Source organism: Talpa occidentalis, unplaced genomic scaffold, assembly GCF_014898055.3.
Source record: "Talpa occidentalis isolate TD23 unplaced genomic scaffold, MPIMG_talOcc4v2.1 talOcc4.7, whole genome shotgun sequence".
Classification (NCBI taxonomy): domain Eukaryota; kingdom Metazoa; phylum Chordata; class Mammalia; order Eulipotyphla; family Talpidae; genus Talpa; species Talpa occidentalis.
Genome location: NW_023605083.1, coordinates 12,004,325 through 12,017,828, shown reverse-complemented (window position 1 = coordinate 12,017,828; position 13,504 = coordinate 12,004,325). Strand labels below are relative to the sequence as shown.

At 36.5% G+C, this 13,504-nt stretch overlaps 1 protein-coding gene across 5 annotated transcripts in view; it reads left to right on the top strand.

Moving 5' to 3' along the window:
- Positions 1–13,504, top strand: part of ADAMTSL1 (ADAMTS like 1) — an 861,052-nt gene that overhangs the window by 552,620 nt on the left and 294,928 nt on the right. For all 5 annotated transcript variants that reach the window (XM_054689145.1, XM_054689144.1, XM_054689147.1 and 2 more), the window contains one exon: positions 6,279–6,324. In XM_054689145.1, the coding sequence (XP_054545120.1) occupies positions 6,279–6,324 (46 nt within the window). The remainder of the gene's footprint in view (positions 1–6,278; positions 6,325–13,504) is intronic.

The window sequence follows — 13,504 nt, the reverse complement described above, 5'->3', positions numbered from 1 at the left end:
TCCTGAAATGCTCACTTGCACTTGATGGAAGGAAGGGAAACAGTCCTCCCATACTACTTGAAATCTTTGCTGTGGCTCAAAGTCTGCTTGTTCTGTGTAAACTGTTCTCATTGTAGGTCTCCCCATTTCAAAGGCCCAGGGTTATTCTGATCTGAATTGGTGACCTGTGTTCTTGTAGAGTTAATAGTTTCTTACTGGATGGAGGCAGGGACATGAAGGGTGAGGGGTGGAGAGAGAGAGAAATGCACTGCACTGTTTTTAAATTCTTAGTCCCAAGTCCAGGAGGAAAGGTAGGAGACAGAGAAATATCTGTTCTTACCTAGCAAGTCTCTGTGCCTTTTCGATTTTAAAGACAAAGTCTCGCGGGCTTAACACAATGCAGTTGTCCTTAAGGTCTTTGGAATTGTTTCTTTTTTAATTATATTCTTTGTTCAGAATCGTTGGCATTCAATAACATATATGAGTCAAAGATATAGGTTTACACTTCTTGGGATATGTTGCCACACCCACCACTAAGGTACCCATAGGCCTTTACCACAGCCCATTGGGCCCCCTTCCTATTTTGCTCCCAAATCACCTCCACATCTGGGAGCCTCAACTCTACAGTCAAATTTCTAGGGTTTGTTTTGATTTGGCTGGAGTTTTAAATACACAGTTATCAGATTTTCTTGAAACTTCACTGACTCCAGAGATGAGCCTGGCATATCACCAGGATCTGTTTTCTTAGAGAGGGGATGAGAAGAATTTTAAAGTAAAAATTGATGTATTTTATCAGATTTTAAAATTTTTAAAGAACAATAAAGCAAAGATACTTTCTTCCTCTTTTAAAGATTTAACTTTTAATTTATATAAGCAGAAGGGGGGAGGAACAGAGAAGGCAAGAAATTGTTAGAGCCTGGAAAGAGACCTTTCAGTTTTCCATAGCAATTCATCTCTTCTAAGGTTGTTAAATTATGATAATTGAAACTATGATAACATCAGGATTTTAAGAATTGGAACCGTTTGGGTAGGTTTGTTATGTGTTGATGAGAGACCAATAAAATATGCCTCTAGCCTGCACTAATCTTATTATAAGTGAATTAAAGTCTGAATAATTCACAAACAAAAGCTTATGATTGCGGTGGTTTTTCACTTTTGAGATAAAGAAGTCAAAATTAATAAGTGATTGGTGAGGAAAAAGCTGAAATAAATAAGTATGGAAATTTCTATACAGATTTGGGTTGGAAAACATTTTAATATTTACATTTGTTATTTCATTCTTGAACCAATTACTGAGTCCTTAATTGGTACAGTATTTATTTCTCTTAACGCAGTCCTGTAACTGTTGTATAGTTTGTGTCAAGAGGATGCATTTACTTAAATCCTGTTATCAGTGGTCTGTCACATTCATCGGAAACCATTTTGGGCTAAAATTTCTCATGTTGGTGTTCATTCCCAGAAGTGAATTTTATTTTGCTTAAATGTGAAGGAAACCTTTCAGCTGTTTTATATTAACAAACTATTTTTAAAAAAGAGAGAAGAAAATATTTTTTACTGCTAAATTCTCAGATGAGACTTCTGTGCCCAGATAAATGCCTTGGATGAGGAACTTCACACTTGGCAAGAATCAAATCCTTGTGGTGGAATAGTAACTTCATTACTTTAGTAGAATTTATATTCACATTTAATAAATTTGAACTTTAAAAAAATATAAACTTCTCTGCACTGAAGTGCTTTCACATTACATTTTACTGACAAGCGTGGTTCTCTTGGAGAAGTTCCAAATGTGCAATGTGTATCTAGGTATCTTTTACTGACTAGAAGTGGATTTACCAGAATTGAGAAGCAACTGATATATTGCTGTAATAAGAAGGTGCAGTTAACCCCCAGGCCAACTCCCTGCTCAGCTTCCTACATTTAACCTGGTGCTAGTATTTTGCACATTTTAAGTACTCGTGTTCATTTTCTAAAATTATTTTATATGCTATGCAGTTAGAAAACTTGGGTTCCAGTCATAGTTTCTCTCTGTGTGTATGATTTTAAGTTACCTAATCTTTCTCATTCTCCATTTTTTAATCTGAAGTGGGACTTACAAAGCCTTGTGGAGTTGTTGGAAGATTAGAGATGATCTACATAGAATACCTAATACTGGATCAGATACCCACAGAAGACTCTCAATTTATAATAAAGACTAGTATTACTATTATTATCCAAAATTTGATAGTTGTCTTTAAGTAATGAGAACCTTTACGATCTAAGACATTACCACTTTAATACCATACTTCTGTCAATTAAACAAGCTTTTGCTAAAAAGGAGTAATACAATATAGCAGAGAGAAGATTTAATTCAGGGACATAATTAAATATTTCCAAATCAATATTAGGTATTAAACAATTACAGGATATTTGGAAATAGTGGCAAATGTTTTTTGTTTTGGGTTTTTTGTTTTCGCTAAATATGCATTTAAGTCATCTTTTGCATGATATGCTTTTATCTCCGCCTAATACCAAAGATGCTTTGAAAACCATGTACGTATATACAGTTTAAAATACCTGCTAAAAGAGCTTATTTAAATGATCAAAGCAGGTATTTTTCTACTTTGTTAATTTTAGTAAATTACATCTCTAACCCCTTGGCATTTAAACAGAGCTTTTGGCAAGTTGAGGAATCTCCACACAGCTTCCATATGATCCTGTAATTCCATGCCTAGGTATTTCCCAAAGGACACAGAAACATTAATTCAAAAGGATAACTGCATCCCTATGTTTATAGCAGCACTATTTACAATCACCAAGCTATAGAAACAACCCAAATGCCCCAAAATAGATGACTGGATCAAGACATGGTACATATACACAATGGAATATTATTCAGCAATCAAAAAGATAAACTCATGCAATTTGCAGCAACATGGATGGAGCTGGAAGGGATCATGCTCGGAAAAAAATAAGAAAGAAAAAGAAAAATACCGGATGGTCTCACTCATAGCAGGAATTTAGAAAAACTAAATAAGGGACCAGGAAAAAGACTAATTACAATAAAGTAAAAATCAAAATCAACAAACAAGTATAAAACAGAGATGCACTGCAGGAGGGGAGGGGAGGAAGGAGTTGGATCAATACGGGGGAGAGGGGGGGTGGAAATAGTATGGGGAATATAACCAAGATGAAAATGCATACATTGTGCAAAAATGAAAAATGATGTAAAAAATATATAAAATTAAAAAAATAATAAAAGAAGAAAAAAATTTAAAAAATAAACAGAGCTTTTGTAAATTATCTCAGTTAATGATCTTAACTTTATGTACTGGTGTTTCCTGTATCCATTTGACAGTTGAGGAAACTTAAGACCTTGAAAAGATAAAAGACTTATACCAAAAAGAGCAAAGTCTCTAACCCAGCTCTTTAAACTCCTAATTCAGATTAAATCCATTACTCCTTTAGGGAGTTATGGTTAACAAAAGAAAATAAAATGAGGTGGAAAAGACAGTTTTCAGGTTTTAATGATTAACACCAGAATTCACTTTTTAAAAGCTGAAGTCATTGTATCTCCTGTGCTTTAAAACCTTCACTGGTTCCCCTTTGTTGCAAAGTTCAAAATTAGAAGGGATTTCTCTCATTTCCTGAAATTTCCCACATAAACCCAAAGTTTCAACCAAACAAAATCATTCGAAAATTTGTAAACATATGATATCTTTTCAAACCTCAGTGCCTTTGCCTGGTCTCCTCCACACATCCTTATGTAATTTTTACATTTGTTACACACTTGACTAAAAATTTATCAAATGCTTACATAATGCTCGCTGCGGGCTAGGAACTGTTAAGTGTTTCACAAATCTTAACTTGGTTAATCTTTATAACATCCCAGAAGATAGAGAATATCCTAACACACATCTTTAGACTCAGAAACCTGATATTTTTTAGCAATTATACCAAGAAGGGGTTTTTCTCTTGGAGGTATGCTTACAATGACTTGGCCCAGGAAATTAATGTTTTAAAATGGAATGCCATTTTATTAATTCACAATGAAAAATAGAACTGTGTATCCCATGAACCAAAATACCCATGTCAGCCTGCTCAGCACATTCTGCCTCTCAGCAATCATGAAAAAATCAGATCACCCTTGGCAAATTTCTTGGCCAACTGTGGCATCATGACAAGGGGTATTCCTGGGATGAGCAAAACAATCTTTGGCATCAGCTGGGTTAGCATGAGGCATCTATATCACGGCAGCAACTACCTTGCCATTGGCCCTTTGCCTGGGGCATTACTGGGCTGGGCACTGACAGCTATGCATCTCTGTTATTCTACTTTTTTACCATGATTCTGATGCCTGGCCAGCCCACCCTTTCTCTTGCTACATTCTGTTATTAATGCATATTCATGCGGTCAATATAGTTACAGTCAGGTCTTCAGACTTGAGACTTTTCTACCTCTTTAAGATAAATTTTGTGTGTGTTTGCAGATACCATTTTCTTTTGAATGGCATTCTCAAATACTATCAAGCTTATCTGTCCCTGAGTTACATGAGTGATTTTCCTAATAGCAAACAAGTCATATTCATTTTTCTTTGTAGCTTCATAAGTAAATGCATTGCCCAGCTTATAATAGGAACTTAATGGATAGTTGTTGAACAAAGACATGAATTAGAAGGCAGGTAATCATTGTGGTTCTGAATATAAGCTCTATAGTTAGCCAGATCACCTGGTTTCAAATGTCAGTGCTACTACTTAATAGTTGTCTTATTTTGGCAAATTACCTCATCTCCCTATGCTTCAGTTTTCTGAGTTGTATAATGGGTATTATGATAGTATCCTGTCTCCCAGGGTTTTTTGAGAAGATTTAATAAGTTAATACATATAAATAACAAGCTTAGAAAATTACCTATAATAGGATTCTGTAACTATTCAGTGTTAGTATAATCAATTAAATTTCATAAATAGAGCTTTATTTGCTTTTTACAAAGCATGACTGATTTTGAATAGAGCAGAAAACTTGTGTCATCATTGCATGTTTAATCAAAAATTGTTTTTGCTCACAAGAGTTCAGTAAAATGGAAACTCCCATGTGTTGCTGGTGGGAGTACATAATGGTACAATCTTAATGGAATGCAATTTGGCAATATTTACCAAGAGCCTTATAAAGCTCATTCCCTTTAGTCTTGTAATTCCCTTTTTAGAAATTTATCTATCGTAAAGATAGTCAGAAACTTGGATAAAATGTATGAATGAACATTGTTTATCACACTATATTTTATCAACTCCCAAATTTGGAAATTACTTCAGTGACCAGTAATGGAAAAAATGTTATACAAATTATGTTTTTTATGGAATATTATGTAGCTCTCAAAATGATATATTTACAGTTATCTTATGGTATGAGGAAATAGCTCCTCATTTTTTTCAGAGGAAAAAAATAAGGTATAAAACTGTATGTTTCTGAAAAGAAATTGGTTAAGTCAGAATGATAGTTTTGTTTTTAAATGAGATAACTACAGGGAACTTTTTTTCTACTTGGTAATCTTTCCCAAAACCTCTATACTGAGCAAGTATTTATTAGAAATGGACATAATTCTTTAATAATTGTGACTTCTCATATCCTTAGATCTATAATTTTAAAAAGAAATGTTGAGTATTAAGTGCAGTGCTTATCATATTCAAGATGTTTTTTTCCAATGAAATTCATCTTCAGTTTTATACCAGAAATAATTAAGATAGGATTCATTTTTTTAAATTTATTTATGCATACAAGACCTGGGGTACAGGCCAGAGGTGCCGGGGGCTGGGGGTGAGAGGATTCACCAGAGACAGAGTGGGGGGCAGAACAGACAGACTGACTGAAATACACTGCTGAGGGAAGCAGCGGGCAAGTCAGGAGAGGTCTGCTGTGCCATGTGGGTTGCTCCCTGGCCAGCCAGGGTTAGAACTCGTGCTGCAGAGGCTGTGGATTGCTTCATAGAGCTGTACTTAACCCCTTGTGCCACCAAGGAGGCCCCAAGATAGAATTCATTTAATATTAGTATTTTTCATAAATACTTGCTTTAATGTTTGTTTAAGCACTAGCAAAATGACTGCTTAGTTTCAGCTGCTATGGACAAATAAATTTATATGCACAACTACCTTAGGTCTGCTGAATTTAGTGTTTGATAGTAAATCCTTAAGAATACACACAGAACAAGAGAGGTTGTTATGATAGTATTAAGAGGAAATTAATGAGAGATGAGAACTTTTGTAAGGCAATAGCTCAAAGTTTGAGTCCTTTATAGATAGTAATGAGCTGTTTTTCTTTTTGTAACCTAGGAGCTGTGAAGGAAGAAATATCAGATATAGAACATGCAGTAATGTGGTAAGTATTGAGGTTCTGTGATTGTGATAATGTTTTTTAAGTGCTGAGTAATGCAGTTCTGTGTATCTTGAGCAAGAAATCAATCAACTAATATTTTACTAAGTTATTTATCTCATGAATCTTATGAAGCATTTAAAAATACAATTTTTTAATGTCCTTTCATTAAACTCTTAAGCATTTGTCCTATTTGAAACTAACTTGATTATTTCAAAACAGGGACTCTATATTTCCTCTCTAATTGCTGACTTTTCACTTCTAAGTCTCTTGAGAACAATTAACAGGGATGATAAGGGAAATCACTTGGAGGGTTGATGAATTAAAGATTAATCTGGGAGATTTGACAAGTCATTGATTCATCAAATACTATTCAGTGCCAACTATGTGTGAGGCACTGCACTAGTAGTATAGACAGCATGTGTCATTGTCAGAAGTGTCAAAACATCTGTAATATAGTAAGGAATGTAGAAAGAGAAGACAGATGTGTACCTAACCACACTCAAGGACAAAATATGTTGTATGTTGCAAGAAAGTGGTGGAATTCTTTGTGGATTAAAACAGATACAGCTGAGGGCCTCCCTGGTGGCGCAGCGGTTGAGTGCTGGGCTGCGAAGCTGCCCGCAGCCTCTGCAGCGCCAGTTCAATCCCTGGCCACTGGGCGAGGGTCCCACATGGCACACAGACCTCTCCTGCTGCCCGCTGCTCCCCTCAGCAGTGTACTTCATCAGTCTGCTGGCTCTGCTCTCCCCTCTGGCTCTGGTGAATTCTCTCACCCTCCAGTGCTTCTGACTGTACCCAGTGCTTGTATAAATAAATAAATAAATAAATCTTAAAAAAAAAAAAAAAAAAAAAACAGATACAGCTGAAAGGTCTTCATGGACAAGGTCATTAGAGGTAGGGCTAAGAGGACTAGGAGGGTTCTCACTGGCCCAGACTGGGTATGAGGGGTGACCATCAGTCCAAGTGGAGGAGACTAGACAACATTGGAACAGGGATGTTTAAGGTGTGTTCAAAACTAATTTGGGTAGGATTGTGTTCAGTACTCTGAAAGAAAATAATTTGAAGATATGTTTGAGTTATACCATAAGCAAATTTGAATGTTAGGTTTCCTATTTTATATTAGTCCAGTGAATGATGGAAGGGGTCACTACATATTTTAGAGAGTCTGGTAACATGGAGTGTCACTTCAGAAGACAAATACTATAGTGATATGAAGAATACACTAGAACAGAAAATAGATGGGGAACAAGAAGTAATGAGGGCTTAAATTGGGAGAAGATGATGCAAACGAGGTCCAAATTAAGATACCTGAAAAATTTAACAATTTGGAGTAATAGAATGAGGTGGGAGTAAAGAAAGACCCTTCTGTTACAATTCTTTTTTCAATATTTTATGACTGCTATTTTCCCTTTTCCTGTCTCAGGTCAAATGCTACCTCCTTAAAGAGGTTTTGGTGACCACTTTTTTTGATGCTTTTGTCCCACTGCCTAACCTCCTCCCTCACAAAGGTTCATAACACTTTGCTCTCATTGTAGCATTTAGAGCTACCAAAATTCATCTCATTTGATGAGTTGGATTTTTACCTCTGTTTCCCCACTCTAGTGTGCAAACGCTAAAGGATAGGAACTTCATCTTGTCCTGTGATTCCCAGAACTGGTGACTTATACATATTAAACACACAGTAGATTTCTTGAATATAAAATGGCATTTAAAAGAATAGGAATGTAAGTATAAGAACTTAGAAAGTTGGGAGATTTGGGAAAGGAAAATAGTAAATTTTATTTGGGAACAGTGTTAACTTTGACCTACAGGCTGGAATTGTAGATGGCATATTAAAGTAGGCAATGGGACTTAGATATTAAGAAAGAGATTAGGTCTCAAGTCATAGAAACACAAAGCAAAAAAAAAATAATTTTAAGATCTTTTAGCAGTTTGTTCGCTTGAGTTTATAAAATGATGAGAGAAGGGAACCTCCACAGTAGTGAATATCCGTATTCAGTAGAAAAAGAACACAGATAGAGATAAGCCATGAAAAGCACCCTGGGCCATATAGAAGAAGAAATAAGAAAATAATTCCTTAGATGTTAGGTAGGATAAATGTTACCAGGAGGTTGAAGTCTGAAACAAGGCCAATGGGGGAGCAGTTTCTATAGTATATTATATTAGTATATTATAAGATTTCAGGGGGTCAAGAGGTTTATTAATGATGGCATGGTATTAACAGAGTCACCCCATCATATGTGGAGTCACAGAAGGATAGACAGTGGTTTGCTTTCAATGAGAGATGCCTGAGAGATGAGTTTGACTTGAGGGAGAGATGAAGATATGTAAATATAAAGGTATACTTGATGCCACAAGGTCTCAAACAAAATAGTGGGTGACACAAAGAAGAGAACACTGGATGAACCAGAGAAACATACACTTCATTCTGAGAAGCAACTTGAGAAAGTATGGATGAGAATATAAAAAGATTTTAAAGAAGAGAAAAGTTGAATCTGCTCATGAAGAGGCTCAGGTTTCTCCATACAGAAGTTTTCTAGGTCATCTGCTGAAAGCAAAGGAAGTGTGGTGAACTTGGGAAAGTGAACATGAAGACCTTGAATAGCCATTGGGGAAAATGGGTGGAAGTTAGCAAAGCAGAATAAGAGAATGTTTGGGTAGTGAAGGTGGTTCACTGAAGCTAGAAAGCTTGATCTTACAGAGAACATGGTCCTCTGGGTGTTAGGACTTAGTCTGGCAATTCTGAGATGCACTGAAGCAGGAGCAGATAAAATAAAGATTGGGGAAACCCAGGGCAAGAATGCATATGAGATGAGAGAATCTAAATGAATAAAATGTATATTTTTTAAAATGCCTGACTAGGGAGATTAGAAGAAACTAGAAAGCATCATAATTGGGAGTAAGGGTAATTGTTCAATGGACAGTTTTTTCAAGTTCATTTCTCTATTTCCATCTAGGACACTAGGTACCACTTAAGCCCATTCATGTCATTGCCTTCTCCTCTACCACCACACACACACCCCTTACTCAACTTACATTGATTATTGACTGTTTTAGTAAATAGCATGAAAAAAATTTTTCAATGATAATATATTCTGATCATTTTTTCTTATTCTCCCTTTTATTACAATGGCATCTTATATATCAAGGGTTTTGTATGTTTACAATAATACACCCTGGCGTTGTTAAGGAATCTGCTTAATTTCCAATTCTTTTTTTCTAGCATTTAGAATAGTGGAAAGGGTTCAAACCATCTTAAGTAAGATAAATGCCTAAAGAATCACAAACATACGTCTGCCTACCCTTTCCTTAAAACTCTTCAGAAATAGTCCACAACTCCTCTGCTATCATTATGAGCATTTTTATGGACAGATGCAGCCGAAAACTCTGACTTAATATTACTTAAAACCCACTGTATTACATGAGCCAACTCTTTACAGATTGTAGAATCAAACTGACAGAGGTTTTTATGAGAACCTAGAGTCTTCAAATAATTTGAAGCTTTTTCCCCTGGCTTTTGACCATGACAGAAGCAACATTGTCAAAAAAATGAATATTAATTAAAAATATTGTAAGAAAAGATTTTTTCAAAATTACACTCCTGTTTTTTAAGCAAAGAAGTTCAGAATGATTCAGTTAAGTATTTCCCTTTCAGATACTAACTTTGGAAAAACTTGAGATTCTCTTGTTAGCTAAGACTACAGGGGTGCTCCTTAATCCTTAGACACCTAACTGGGGCTCTTGAACTTCTCCAAATAGTCACCCTTTTTTCTATTCTTTTGATGTGCTACATACAATGTTTCTTGTTCTTGAGGCTCAGGAATAGAAAAAACATCTCTTCAATTTCCTCATTTTTTTTGAAAAATCAAGAAAAGCCTACACTTTTATTTTTAAAATTTTTAAGGTTCCCTTGCTATCACTCCACTGACATATCAATATAAGAAATCCTACTGTAGACATCGTACCTTCTTATACTGTTTCTGTTGGTCAAAGCAGAATATTTTCATTCCTAAGGACATAGTTCATCTAACTCTTCCTATTTTATAGCCCCTCCTCCTCCCTAGGAAATTGGAAAGACACTCTCTTTGAAAAGAAAAATGAGGATACTGTTGAAAGAAATAATAGGTATAAACTAGCAAACCACTCAAATGGGTCATTTAGATCTAAGATCTTCCCTGATCACTTTGAAAAAGCTCTCCTTAAGTCACATCTTCATGTTTATTCAAATTCAACCTCAAATCTGAACCCTGTGATCTTAGACATTTTAAACTGACTTCCAAAGTGTTTAGACTAATGCTTGATTACTTGCAGACATCACTGTCTTCAGCTTCATCAGATTTTGAGACTTAGGAAACAGTGACCAAAATTAGCAGCCTAAAACGCTAGGGTGCCTATGAGGTACCTTGGTAGCTGGTGGCACTCTTAAGTTCTTTATTAAGATTGTAGTGCTCCACTGCAACATTTTATTGTTCTTTAAAATATCTGTGAGGTTAAAATTGGCAAACTACATTTCTGTTGTACTCAGTTCTTAGAGATCAGTCATGATGCCGGTGGGCAGAAATTTCCATCTTCTGAGGGATGATTGAAACAACTAAAAATGTCTTCAGAATACAGAAACAAAACAATATTCATTCTTTTCAAAAACAATAAGGGCAAGAATTGTTCTTGGTCCTGGGACACAATGAGGAGAAAGACCAAGACCACTTCTCCTGAAGCTTTCATTCTAATGAAGCAAGTTCAGTTGGAGACAAACATACAAATTATTTTTTTTAAGATTTATTTATTTATTTATACAAGCACTGGGTACAGTCAGAAGTGTGGGAGGGTGAGAGAATTCACCAGAGCCAGAGCAGGGAACAGAACAGGCAGACCGACAAAATACACTGCTAAGGGGAGCAGCGGGCAGCAGGAGAGGTCTGCGCGCCATGTGGGACTCTTGCCCTGCGGACGGGGATTGAACCAGCACTGTAGAGGCTGCGGGGATCTTCGCAACCCAGCGCTCAACCGCTGTGCCACTGGGGAGGCCCCATACAAATTATTTACAAGAAAAATGTAGGTAGCAACCAGTGCTCTGCAGAGAATTAAGTGGTCAGTAACCTATTCAGATTGAATGATCAAGGAGACCCATTTTAAAATTGATGTTTGAATCACAGGAAGGAACAAGCTCTGTGTCAGGAAAAGCAACCCAGATAGAATGAACAGTTAGTGCAAAAGCGATAAAGTGTGAAGCAACTTGGTGTGTTCAGAAAAAGACTAAAGACCAATACATCTTGAGTATAATGTGCAAAGGAGAGAGTGTTGGAAGATAAGAAAAAAAAAAAAGAGCCAAAATAAAACAAGAAGGCGCTAGATCATATGGGACAATATAGAGTGTTTAGATTATATTTTCAGTGCAAAGGGAACCTACTGGAAAATTGAAGGAGGGGAGACTAGAGTTGGATTTATGTTGTAAAAGGCAAGTTTGGCTGCAGGATCTCTTTGGAGATAAGAGTGCAAGCAGGAAGGGGAAGCGAAAATGCCAGCCGAGGACGTTGTTGCAATAGTTCAGATGAGCACTAATGCTTGGTTGGACTAGGGTGGCACTGGTGGGAAGATTCAAGACATGTTTAGAAGTAGAATGTCTTGTCCTAAGTCATTTTGCTTCATTCTCAATTTGGCACAATTCTCTTTTCTGGTCTCCAGCATTGTTGCCATGGAATGTCTTAGGTGCAACATTCCAACACGGGACAAAGGCAGCAGCTCTTATGGCCAGAAAGAACAAAATGACCTGGGAAATTTCCTAACTTTTTTAGGTCTTAGTTTCTGCACCCAAACAATGAGGGGGTTGAAACAAATTCCCAAAGGTCCCTTCCAGCTCTCCAATTCTATAATTCATCCAAACTATTTGGTCTGGCTTATACTGGATTTGGACCTGAATGCAGACTAATGAAGATATCTGTGTTGGTTTAGTGACTGGCAATACTGTAGTAAAAAGATTTACAGTCAGCAATAAAGTAGAGTTACAGGGAAGGGAGCCAATGTGGACCAGAGAAGCAAAGCTCTTGCCCTTGCTATAGACCTTGACCATCCATCTCAACCAGTAGTTCTCAGCAGCAAGGTTGTAAGCGTTCATGACTTTCACAGAGTCCTTCATGTGGTTATTAATGGTCAATATAAGGTAAATTCCCCTTTGAACCAAATGTCCATTTGTACCTTCATATAGCATAAAGTCAGGACACATTTGATGCTGTGTTGAGTCAAATAGTAACACATGGAAGCAATGAGTAGTCTTTCTTCTACAAGCCTTCCTGGGTCAAAATTAAAAAAAAAACTGCTAGAAAAACATTCAGATCAGGGAAATACCTTGGCGTCTAGACAGATGCTGTTGTAAATAATAACAGTTGCAAGACTCGGTCGGTGAGCCTGAATCCTAGGCCATTTTCCAGCCAACAGACACAGCTAAGGTAGGGAGGTTAACTTTCTCATAATCAAGTCCTTATTTCAGTAGCTGAAAAGACTTCATGCTACTTGTCAGGGTCATTCATTTGCTCACTTATTCTCTTGTTTGTTTTACTTAAATGAAAATTACTGAACAACCAACACTTACTCTGCATTAAGAATATTAGGAGTTGCTTATATTGATAAAAGGATGTGTGCCTGTCATTGGGAAAATCTGACATAGAAACACAATTCAAATGTGATAATCACAGAAGGTATGGAGGTAAGCCTCAAGTGCTTGGAGGTCACAGAGTCCACATCTGACCCTCATGCCTAGTACGAAGTGTCGCATGCTGTGCCTCTGAAACTGTATGTCATGGAACACAGTGGACAGCCAGGGTACCATGAGCTATTTTAAATATTCAGGGGATACACAGAAATACTTGATATTTGTTGGGCACTCTGAACACTCTGCTTTATTGCTTTCTCTGATGTCTTGTCTTGGCAAAGTTGGGTTTGATAAAAAGTAAGCACTATAAGAAAATCAATGTGGAACAGGAATTGAGGGCAGTACCATTCAATCTGATTTCAGACTTTGAGAGTTGTACAGTGCACAACGGGAACATCCATACCATTGGTTAAAAAAAATTATGAATGAAATAAAATAACATTATTTTCTTTTCAAGTTACAGGTACTGTTTTTTCAAATGGCCACTAAGTTGTTTGCACACAAATACCTAGTAAGTTGTTTGTACCTGGTTAATAG